The following is a 13,058-nucleotide window of genomic DNA, read 5'->3' on the forward strand; positions in this document are numbered from 1 at the left end:
CCGTACACTCTTACCCCCGCAATTGCTTATCACTGTCATATCTGCCAGCCAATGGACGATCCTAATTTATTATGGGGTTTCTTCACAAATTTAACAAGCTTCACCAAGACTTAGCGCTTCCGCCAAGTTAGTCAGTCTCTAAAATATATACTCTGGTTTCTTAAAACATATCCAGGCTATTAATTGTTCATTGTAATTACAAAGGATTCGGCCTACGATCTATGAAACCAATCACATAACAAAAGATCACGCAAAACAAGCTTTGTACACAAACTCCTTTTGTTCATAACAGTATTTACATAATGTATAGAACATCTCATGCTCTGATCTATTCTCTCTACACTATCTAACCTCTGTGTAACACACTCTTCCTACTCTAACACACTCAATACTGAATTACACAAAGAAATACACAATCCACACTGTATTCATATTGATAACTATTTACAGAAGAAACAATCACACTCGACTATTTTCAGTTCTCCCCTCACTCATCCATCCTATCTTTCCATCTGAATCTAACCCCTCACTCATTCCAAAAGATTACAATTTATACAAAATGCGGATTCATGAACCCATTTGGTTCAGATCTAGAAATCTCTCATTCTTCCCTAAAGAATCTCTTCACTCCACTCTTTTCTCAAACAAATGCTAATTTAAGCTTTCACATCCCTCATATCCTATTCAAACTAGATAATCTAACTGCTTGGTCTAATCTCCACACAGGGAGGATCAATCAGCCACTTATACCCTTTTTTGCTCAGATTTTGACAACAAATAAAACACCCTCATACATTAAAATTAATAAAATTAATTAATCTCGTCTTCCAACCCTTTGTTAGCCATAACATGTGAATAATACCATCACATTGCTAACTAGGTCAAAATGCTCCTTCATCACAATCTCATCTTTTCTTGTGCTTCCCCAAGTGTAAGGGGAGCCCCTTTACTCTTGAGATTGTAGCGGTCATTTTGCCTTTGGGGCTGCTTCTCGGTGTTCGTCTTTGACATCATTTGCGAGCACTAATATGCATTCACCACATGCCCAGAACTTGATGGTTCATTAGGTGCAACCTCTTCGTCATCATTAGTGTCTTCGGGTTGCTCCTACATATTTCTTTCCGCATCAAGTGTATGACTGCAGACAGAGCTTGCGACTCGCTTCCAGTCCGAACAAGAGTTCTCGAGGTGATGTTCTTCGTGGAAAGAATAGAACTTAGGATCAACGCACTGTTTGACCTGGAACACAGATTTCTGCGCAGTTTTTGGAGTGAATCGGTTGATGCCTGATGAGTTTCTTACCTGTCTCTGCCTGGGTAGATGGCTGCTTGCAAATGTGTCTATTTTCCATTGTTTGAGCTCGGACACTTTCGTGGTCAAGTTCTTAACGAGGTGAGTGAGGGTTTCAATGTCAGTTGCTTCCTTGTCTCTACCCTTACTCACCATCGCTTGGGACTTCCTACTCACATCTTTGGATTCCTTTGTTGATTCATCATCCTTGATGACTCCAATTGTGCGCAAGTATTTCTCAACAGCAATAGCCTCTTCGCAATTTTCTACAAGTGTTGGTTTCGCAGCTCGCTTAACGAACTACACAATGCTGGTCAGTAGTGCGGATGTGTAGTAATCAACAGTGATGGAGTCATGAGGTTTGGTGCCCGCTGCAAATTTGTTCAACATGCGTGTAAACCTCTTATTGAAGTCTTTTACTTTTTCTTTTCCCTCCATCTTTAGGCTTCCCAACTCTTTGAGTAGCATGGTTGGGGTCTTGTCATCAGCGAACTTCTCAAGGAACATGCGTTTGAATGCACCCCAATTCTGTATAGAGTTCGGTGGAAGGTTGTGATACCATGCAGCTGCGCGACCGTCCAAGGTACATGGAAACAATCTACATGCTACGTCATCATACCGTACCTCAAGGGTCTACAGCTGCAGGTAGAAGTTGTCCAAGTGATCTTCTGCCTTCACCATGTTGTCAGGGTTAAAATTGATGTTCACTCTCTTCGCTCGCTTCGGCATCTTGTGCAGAATAACCAGGAGAGACGATGGTCCCTGAGTCATCCATTCAAGATTTGGGTCAGCCATCTCTTCTTCTTCTTCATACTCCTACTCTCTTTCAGATTCTGATGGTTCCATCTCTGAGTTCATTGGTTCATCTCCACCTCCAAAACCTCTGCTGCCTTCCCCTCCACCTCCTATACCAGATTCTGATCTCAAGATCACAAAAGTGTCTTGTTCGCCTTGCCGGAATACCGGAGGTTCCTCTCCGTCTTCAATAGATTTTGCCAGACCATCAAGTGTGGCAAGGACTGCTTCTTCCTCCGATGATGCAACAACTCCTATAGGAGTGGCTTTTGGCTTTCTTGACACATATGGAATATGTTGTATGCCTGGGATCAATCCGACTGCTTTTGCGAAATGGTGAGTAATGGGACAGACATAGCGAAGTTGATGATACAGAATCTCATGTTCAATCCTGGGAGGTGAGGAGTAACCAACTGCAGAGTCACGTGTAGGTGAGAGGTTATGCGAGTTATTGCCTTGACTAGATGGTTGATGAATGAGTGTGAGGGGATATTCAACCCTATACAACTGGCTGCCCTCCTTCTAGCGCCAAAAATGTTGACAGTGTTGTATGTCTTCATGGTGTGTCACAGCTTCTCCTCTGCATGGCAAAGTGCACGGAGTCTTCGATGGTCGTTGGTTCTCTTAATTTTGCTTTGGCACATTGCTCCTTGCTTGTATGTTGGAAGGTTTGACAGGCTCATCTGTTCGTGAAAGGTGCATGTTCGTCTATTCATCTGTCCGTGAGCACATCTTGCATGTTTGCTCATTCGTTCGTTCGCGAACACATCTTTGCATGATCATCTGTTCGCGAGCACATCCCTTTTCATGCATCGTTCATTCGTCCGTTGGCGAACCTGTCCTTCTGCATGTGCTCCCTTCATTCATCCCATTCGTTGTCACGCCATGTTTGTTGATGTACCTATATCTGCAGTCACTCATGACGAGACGACATCAAATCCAAAAACCTCCTAGTCTACCATGACACATGATCATTTCGGATGCAGGTGACCGGGAGAGGCAACAAGGTTGCGAGGCGGGATGATGGCTTTGGGCACTGATGATGAAAATTGTGCAAGACTCATTGGGTGATGATGATGGGCAATCCGAGACGACAGTGACTGTTTGCAAGGTTTAGCTCGAATGGAGGAAAAAACTGTGCAATTTTTTGGAGGAATAATCCAAGCTGCGGGAAGGCATGGCAAACAAAATCTACTCATTTTCCGGAACAAGTGGGCAGCGCGGCTTGACAACAAAATTTGCACAATTTCTTGGAGGAATAGGTCGGACTGCAGGGAGGATTGATAGACAGGATTTGCGCAATTTTTTGGAGGAACGGGCTGGGAGCTTGGCATCCAAAACTGCGTAATTCCTAGAGGGAACTAGCAGCTGGCTACTAGGTCATTGGCAGCAGAAGTTGCGCAATTCCTGAAGGAAATTGACAATCAGTTACCGGGAGCTTGGCAGCAGAAACTGTGCAATTCCTGGAGGGAACTGGCAGTCTACTGCTGGCGAGAAAAACTGCACTGAGACTTGCAGGTCGACCTGCTGATCACTTCTGCGCAATTTCTGAGCTAAGCGGACTGCTGGGCAACAGAGGGCTTTCTCATGAAAACTATGCAATTTTCTGGGTGAGCAGCCGGTCATCTATCAGGAGGACTGGCTAGAAAAATTGCGCAATTTTCTGAGGGAGACAAGGACGGGCATTGGGTGTCTGTCCAGCTTGTCTGCAAAATTTTCCCAGCCAATGGAGTGGGCAAGGTCTACAGCCTCTGCGCAATTTTTGAGGGGAATGAGTCCCAAGGTGGATGTCGAGTCAAATCCTCTGGTTGACCAGCTTGAAGGCTGATTGATTTGCTTGCGGGCAGCGTAGCTTGAAATGAATTGCTTGGTGCTTCTGCACTGTTCTAGGTGACAGTCGATCGAGTCGATGGCGGGGTGATGGTCTAGCTGTCAGAGGGGAGTCCAGTCGTTAGAACTTCAGCAAAATGACTAAGTGTGTGAACGAGCGAAAGATGCATATGTGATCCTGCAAACACACACTTACATAACTTGACGACAAGACGACTCAAACCATCCAGACACACATGTTCAACATGACTCACCGACAGTGTAAGTGACAAGCGCGACACTTTTGATTGATCGTTTATCGACCGTGACGATGCTTGCATGACAGTGGATGTGACTCTGTGTGTAAGTGCGACAAATGTTTTCATAGTGAACATAACATGTACACACGAAGCGAAGACCTTGAGCATGACCAGAACATGGTCGCAAGCATGACATTGACATCAACATGCAAAAGCTTGGGTGGAATGAACAAGCAAGGTGGGTGCGAAGACTCACACAGGCTCACAGAGTAAACCTGAGTGTATGCAACCATCAAGTGAAACTCTCAAGGGAGGCTCTGAAATTCAGTGCAGACTGAAATTTTGGAGGGTGGTAGCCGCTACAACACAACCATATCATCTTCTAGAGGAGCAAGAGAATCTCCTTCTTCCTTACATGCTTCATCTTCATCTTCATCAATCATTTGTTTCCTTTTAAAAAAAAACCAAGAAGGTCTTCCTCCTATAGGGCTACTAGTGGCCCCTTGTAAGTGTCTTCAAAATTCTACATTATTTGGCCATAATTATTGAGAAATATTTTAGTCAAAGATTTGAGAGAGCGTATACAGTTTGGACTACAAGAGTGTACAAGCCAATCCCTTTGTGCATACTCAAGAGAGAGAGTAAATAACAACGTCAACTCATCTTCATGTACCATACTATTTTCTAAGGTCTACTTCAAGAATCTTACAAGCAATGAAATGGCCAAAGAAGGGTCACCATTGAATTTCTTTCAGGCAATCCCAATCCAACTAATTTGGATATTCAGGGATACTTTGGACATCAATACCCTTATATTTTTCATGCAACTCCCATGGAGCCATCTTTCACCACATACAAGTTTTCCAGCATGAAAATTCAAAATAAATGCAATGTCATGTCTTTTTCACAATGGAGTTGCCAAGGTGAGCTATCAATGCCTTCACAAGGATGTTTATCTCACTTCACAAGCATAAATTCTTCTAAATCCTTCAAGGAACAAAAATTTATTTCTTCCAATGGAGTTGCATGGATGGAATGGTATTCAAGCTTGAACTTCATTTGATGGTGTCTTCATGGAAATGAAATTTATCCCTAGTAATGACACCAAAATCTTCTAGAAAATATCACACATATTGATATAAAGTCCAAAAGCTTAAATGTGAGATCTTGTGTACTTAGGGTGGGGGCATTGTCACCTCACCAACCCTCCTTTGGATTTGGCTAGTTCGAGGGGGTTCTCACTTGTAGATCTTAGGGATCTAATGGCCCAATCTGACCAAGTTAAGAGTTGCCTAAGACTTCTATTTGTATTATCGCTAGTCAAAGGATTGAACAAGTAGGTTTTAAGGTGGAAGATATGGTTGCTAGACTTCTTTTGGGGAAAATCTAGATTTGAGTTCAAAGGGAAGATCCCCAAATGCATACAATCCAGAAACTACAATGTGATTTTGGAGAGAAAAGCATAACAAAACAATTAAAATGATTTTTTCAAAGAATAAAATTGATCGGAGGATGGAAGATCAATGCCTTAGCTTGGCAATACATTTTTGGGGCATATGGGGTCAAGGATCAACTCACTTAAAGAAGATATGAATATATTTAGGTTCATTAGACTAGGGTAATTCTACGCACTATCTCTAGGCCTTTCAATCTTCAAGGACGAGATAAAGGAAGGATCTCACTTGCATTCTTCCTCAAAGACTTGGAGGAAGGGCTTGTTAAGAGGGATAATGAAAATAAAATACCAAGCCCACCTGCTTGATACTTAATCACCATCATCCATAAAGATAACCAAGATAAGTAAAGTCTTCTTACTTTGATTATCATGCATTCAGTCAAGATTTAGCTATATCTATCAAAGAAAAGAGTGAAATCCACATCAACAAATCCTCTCCAAGGATCGGTCAACTTGACATCTATCCATAGCTAAATTTAAGAAGATAAACCATAAGTACTAATGCCATAAAAATGAACAAATGAATACTCAAAGTAATCATCCTTCCCCTATAATAGATATTAATAAGACATGAGTATGGTATCCAATAAAAATGGCTAAGCCCTCCAAATCTAGTTCAAACCAGGAGTTAAGCCAAATTCATTATAATTGGTTAAATTCAACTTCAAATTGCATAGTTAAAGATATGATTGGCCAATACAACAATCATTTTACTTCACATTACTTCAAAAATGCCACATCAAGTTGGCTCCAATAAATTTGTTATTAACAAACTTGCTTCAAAACAAACATAAGTCGGTCACATACATCAATTCCAGTGCTACACATATATTCTACCTTCATATTCTTTTTTTCATAAATGTTTATTTTTTTAATTTTGAATCATTTAAAAAAATATATATTAGTAATAATTATCATAAATAAATAATATTATGTAAAATTTGTATTTTTATTTGGATGGAGAATTTTTCCACGTGGTTTGATGAGGTTACAATTTTATTTTGATGACGAAATTCTCGCTGGTAAGAAAATTTTGAAGAAATCCAACTATAAAAATGTTTGAATCATTTTTTAATTGTGGAAATGGATTCAGTACTATCAACAATCCCTATGGCACTATAATCTAAATTTCTAAAAAATTTAGTTAGATTTTATCAAAACCATGCCAAATTTTCCATTATTTTCTAAAAAATACTTAACTTGTTTAAACTATACTCAAAATTTCTCTTTATTCTATAAATAATTTATTCTTTAAAATATAAAATATAAAATTATATAACTTATTTTTTAATATTTTTAATTGGAATCATTTTTAACTTATTAATTTTGTTTTATTCAACATTTATTTTAGACAAAACAGTGGTTGAAATTTTTTGTTACTTTCACATTTTGGAAAAATTATTAATTATTTTTTGAAATTTTTTATATTTATTTTTAAAAATAATGTAAAAATTCAATAGCTTATTGTTATATTTGGGATGATATTTTAATGTACCTTTAAGATTAGAATTTAAAAATATTTTATTAAAAAATAATATAATAATCACAATATTTGATAAATTGTGTTTTTATTGTTTTAAAGGAATAAAATATAACAATTATTCAAATTTATTAAAATTAACATAGTTTATTAATTTATTAAAATTTATTTTTATTATCTTATATAAAAATTTAAAATTAAATATATATTAAAATTAAAATTAAATATATATATAGCAGGTCTTTCTCCTATGCTCAGGTTTTTGTAGCTCAATAACATAGACAATCATAGACTTCCTAAGCTAGCTTTAAATTCTAGCCAAAACCACCTAAGGCTTAACCGAGGATGGCATAAGGACACAAGGGCCTGGTTAAACTATTGGGAGATCAATGAGAATGATGCTTTGCAAAACATAAATAACATTAAAGATATTGTTACTTCTAAGTTCAAAGAAAAATTGTGGTGTGAGAAAGATTTAGCGTCTAAAAGAAAATTAAGTTATTATAAGAAGGTCATCAACCCCACCCTTGAAGATCAAAAGTATCTCTCTATTTTAACTAGCTCAAAGAAGAAAATTAACATAGCAAAGATTAGAACGAATTCTCATGAGCTCCATAGTGAAACTGGTCGTTGGGCAGTTCCTAAAACGCCATGGATGGAAAGGATCTGCCATATTTGTGAGAATAGGAGCATTGAGGATGAAAACCACTTCCTCTTAGAGTGCCCTGCATACAACCACATTAGATCTCAATTTCACAACCTTTGTTACAATACTGACCTTCCTAGCCTTTTACAATGCCAAAATTATAGTGAACTCAGGAGGCTTCTCTCCAAGCTTTTTGAGCATAGGAATAATATCTTAAATCAAAATAAATAAATAATTTGTCTTTTTAAGTCCAATAGATCATTATTATTTGGTCTCAGCGGATGTTAACCATCATCATCATCAAAAATTTTAAAATTAAAAATTTATAAAATATAAATATTACATAATGTTTACAAATTAAATATTTTTTATTTTCTTATGATTTTGATCCTATGAAATACTTAATAATATTAATAAAAATAAAAATAAATATCTTAAAATATTTACATGTTTTTTTCTTATGACTTTGACCCGATAAAATACCTAACAATATTAATAATAAGAAAACTAAATATTTTAATTTAAATTAAATGATTGATAAATTTAAATAATCATCAAAATATTTATGTATTATTTATAATATTAAAAATTTCTAAAACATAATGAAAATAGAAATGGGAAATGAAAAAATGATTTTAAATTTTTAAATTTACATAATTCAACTTAATAAATTAAAATTAAAAAACTTATTTCAAAATAAACTATTCCAATGGTAAGAATGATTAGGAACATTCCTCCTTTGGAGAACCGAACGGGACTGCTGACAGGCATTTTTAAAAAGAACCTGCCCATGGATCAGGGGCTTTGGCAAGTTACCAAAGTGGCCAGGGCAGAACACCTTCAGTTTTTCCAGTCCTTTCATGGACGAACATGCTGCTGATGCACAGTCCTTTTATATTGTTTTTATACTCTTGATTTGTGGAATATTTTTTTTTTCCAGAGAAAAAAAGCAAGATTTGATTATATTAAGATAATATAACTGTCTTTGATGTACATAAAGGTGGCATTTGAAGCCACAGTCTATGATATAGAGCATGTTCAGAAAACAGATAGTCCAAAAAAAAAAACTCATAAGGCAGATTGACCTGTGATTTAACAAAGACTGAAAAGCATATATGCATCCACATCTTGGATCAGAATTACCAAAATACAAAAAACAGATAACTGTTGGATAGCTATGCTGAGATTGATTCATATAGCGCAATGGTGCGGAGGAAAATATTGGAAAAAGGAGCTTTTGAATCCCGGAAGATATTGTGGTTCCTCCAGATCCAGGCGCACCATATCATGATGATGAAAAGGAAACTCATTGGCTTTTGTTGGGAGCTCCACCAGGCGAAAGCTGCATGAATAGAGTCAAAGACAACATGTGGAAAACCAAAATAAATTGCTAAATCATACCAGATAAGTTGTGAAGATCTGCATTGGACAAACATATGAAGATTTGTTTCTTCGTCGGATTCGCACATCGTGCATCGGCTGGGACCTTGCCATCCTCTTCTCCTCAGATTATCCCATGAGAGATTCTTGTTGTAGTAGACCAGCCATGCGAAGAAGATCATCCTGGGGGGGCATCCAGATTTCCAGTAAGACATGGGGAAGATTGGGGTCGCTTGCAATGCCCTTGAAGAGATGATGCCGAGATAGATCTCCTTCACGCGAGCAGGGTCCTGGGCGCTTGACCAAACAAGGCAATCCGATGTGCCATGTCTACAGATTCCGCTACCTTTTAGAGAAGATTGAACAGTGATCCATGAAGAGCAGCAGTCATCTGGGAGATGAAGGTCATTTGCGTCCTTCCATTGGGGAACAGAGCCATGCCAATCAGAGATGAGATGGTTCCAAGTAAAAAATCCTTTATTGATATTATATTAGATGAGTATATATTATATTAAATTTTTTTTTTGTTTTATTGTGTTTAATTGTATATGGCCAGGATTATTGCAAATTGATTCCAGATACCAAAATTTTAGAGATTGGAATTGGTGATGAAACTTGATTGTATTATTTTGATTGACTATTTAGACACCCATTTTTATTTTTTGTTCTGTGGATAGTGATTGTAAAAATTATATATATTTTTTGTTTTAGACATTCCAACAATATGTAAGATCTGAGCGATCAAATCCTAGGGAGTGCATTGCAGATGTATATGTGAAATGTATTTTTTTCCAGCAAAATATAAGTAAAAATAAGTTTTTTTAAGAGTGATCCAAGCTTACTCAAAGCTTGACGGTGCCAATTGACTCAGTTAAAACAAAGATTATATATAACGTGATAAAACAATACTAATTCGACCCAGGGTCCTTCAAAACACCTGAAAGATACATACAATGCGAGCTCTCTGAGCAGTGAGATCAACCATCTACTTCAAAACACCTTAAAGATACAGTGCGAGCTCTCTGAGCAGTGAGATAAACCATCTACTTCAAAACACCTGAAACATACAATGCGAGCTCTCTGAGCAGTGAGCATCAGCCATCTACTTTTTTTCAGAGAAAAAAACGCTGGTTTTTTAATGTACCAGTACAATATTTCACAATTTTCCATACATCATAAAATCCCGGATCAACCATCTACTTTGTAAAATCCCAGATCTACCATCTACCTTGCAGAGAGCAACTGTCTTTGAGAGTCATGGAAAGTAACATGAACTGTAAAACTAGTGGATACAAAACAAAGAGATAGCTTACTATATGGCAGTAGGGCATGCCTTGTATTTACAGTCTTCAATTGACAGAATGCAGAAGAGGGAAATTCCTGACTCGTTGTTTCCACCTTTGTCATGGAGCAGCACTAAGAATTGCATTGGAGTTGCTGTGCAATCCTGTTAAGCTCAGCAATGACGCCACCGATGGATGGCTCGTGAGGCGAGGCTGAAGTGAAGCCTGTGAATTCATACTGAAGCGTGGATGAAGATGAAGAGAACACGGCCAGCATGCTGAGATCGAGATCACTGCGCCGATCTGAGTTTCCAACAGAGGAACCCACATTCGCAGCACCCGTTTCTCTTCGTGGCCATTGAATATAATGGGAGTGAGGAAAATAAATAAAGAGCTCAAGCCGGTCTGGAATGAAGTTGGCCTTTCGAAAATCGAGAAGGCTCCTTTGCGGTCACTGAATTCCGTACTGAAGGGAGTACGATCTGGGAACACATGGCAGGATCATGTTCTAGGGTCTACCTAGCTTTTAAATTTGTCTTAATTAGCTTTTAAATTTGTTTTAAATTTGTCTTAATTATGACTGGAATTTGGTAAAAAAATTCAAAAAATCTCGCATCAGAAATACTTGAATCTAATTGTTTTTTTCAAAAAAAAAAAGCGATATATATTATATGAAGTATATAAAATCAGAATAGTACATTTTTTCTCTGTTGTGCAAAGAACAGAGATATGATCCCCTCTGTATATAAGAACAAAAAGCCTATATCAGAAAACCAATTGACTCTGTATTCGACTTTGATAAATTCTGATATCAAAAACTCCAAAGAGAGGACGGCTGCCATGCAAATTCTTTACAAATCTGGAAGGGCAAAATCAGATATCTGATAATGGACATCATCAGATACAATGTCGAGATGCCAAAATTCTGAAGAAGAGAAGAGTCCCTTTTTAGAAAGACCGTCTGCTGTACTGTTTTCCTCCCTATTGATGTGTTGAATTGAGCAATTCTCCAGGCAGGACCAATAGAACTGTATCCTATCTCTCCAGCCAGACAAATGATGAGCCTGAATGCAGTTTTTCTGGTTAACCGAATCAACCCATAGCTTTGAATCACCATAAAAATCCATCTGCTGAATATCAAGGAATATGCAAAATTTCAGAAGGCCAGAGAGAGCCATAGCTTCCGCCATATTATTAGATCCCTGACCCCCATGCCAATAAGCAGAGAATTGAGAACTTTCAGAAATAAATATGTAGAAGCCGCATCCGCATTGACCCTGTTGAGCTGCCCCATCGAAAAAGGCAGAAGGCTGATGAGGACGAACATAAGAAAGCCTGTCTGAGGATGATATTATTCTCTTAGCTGGTTCCTGAGGGAAAGATTCAGCATAAACAGTAATTTGATCGATAACCTTAGCTGGGGAAAATTTGGAATGATTAAAAATGCAGGAGTTTCGCCCTTTCCATATAAACCATAATGCTAAGATGCCAATTCTGCGCCAAAATTTCTTTTTCTTGCTGCAATCCATAAGCCACTCCTGAATCGATACCAGCCTGTCAATCTTGAAACCATAGGCATGTTCTAAATCTCGCCATATATGAGTTGACTGCTTGCATTCCAGAAAGATGTGGAGGTTCGATTCCGCCTCTTCCCTGCATAAAGAACAAACATTAGGACCAAACCAACCTCTCTTCAATAAATTTTCCCACATCAAATTCCGGTTAACGGTTGAAATAGATTCAGCACCATCAAAAACTCTGCAGCACCCAAAATTTTTAAGTTTGACAGCTGTAATTTGGATTTACAAAAATTCCAGACAAGATTTTATCAAAATCTTGCCAAAATTTCCATAATTTTCCCCACAAATTTGAAGGTTGGGTAAACTATTGCTTTTAGAACAGTGATTTTAACTAGTTAGGAGTCATTTTAACCACCTGCCCAAATATTAAGCATCATGTATTGAATTAATCATGTTTTACTGCTTTTATATTGCTTATTGCATGAGAATAAAGTGACATCCAATAGATAAAATAGAAAGTTAGTAAAACAATGATTGATTTACTGCACAAATATTAAGCATCATGTGCTAAATTAATCATTGTTTTATTACTTTTACAGTTAATCATTGTTTCACTGCTTTTATATTGCTTATTGGATGAGAATAAAGTGATATCCAATAGATAAAATAGAAAGTTAGTAAAACAATGATTGATTTACTGCACAAATATTAAGCATCATGTGCTAAATTAATCATTGTTTTATTACTTTTACAGTTAATCATTGTTTTACTGTTTTTACATTCTCTATTAGATGAGAATAAATTGATATCCAATGCACAAGATGGAAAAAATCAGTGAACCAATAAATGACTCAGTTTATAGTGTTTAATGATGATGATGATGATGATGGTTAACGTCCACTAAGACCAAATTGATCTATCAGACCTACAATTTTTTTAGTTTTTAATTATCTGGCTCCTCGTCTTTCTTGGCAAGATTGGTGTTGTAACTTTCTTTTTTTTCTCTACGGTCTTCCAACTTCCTTTATCTTGCATCTCCTTCATCTCTTCTGGTTCTTGGGACATTGGTGTCTTAGCTTCACGATCTATTGTGTTCGTCCTTTTGAAGATAGTCGGAGAAGAAGTTTGGTCTAGGAGAT

At 37.3% G+C, this 13,058-nt stretch overlaps 1 protein-coding gene across 1 annotated transcript; it reads right to left on the reverse strand.

Moving 5' to 3' along the window:
- Window positions 1-11,250: 11,250 nt before the first annotated feature.
- On the reverse strand, window positions 11,251-12,111 carry LOC149151009 (uncharacterized). Its single transcript, XM_089443028.1, has one exon. The coding sequence runs from the start codon at window positions 12,109-12,111 to the stop codon at window positions 11,251-11,253; it is 861 nt and encodes a 286-aa protein (XP_089299154.1).
- Between the last annotated feature and the right edge of the window lie 947 nt (window positions 12,112-13,058).

This window comes from Pinus tabuliformis, chromosome 9 (assembly GCF_031772625.1).
Source record: "Pinus tabuliformis cultivar Carrire ecotype Pingquan chromosome 9, CPIR1, whole genome shotgun sequence".
NCBI lineage: Eukaryota > Viridiplantae > Streptophyta > Pinopsida > Pinales > Pinaceae > Pinus > Pinus tabuliformis.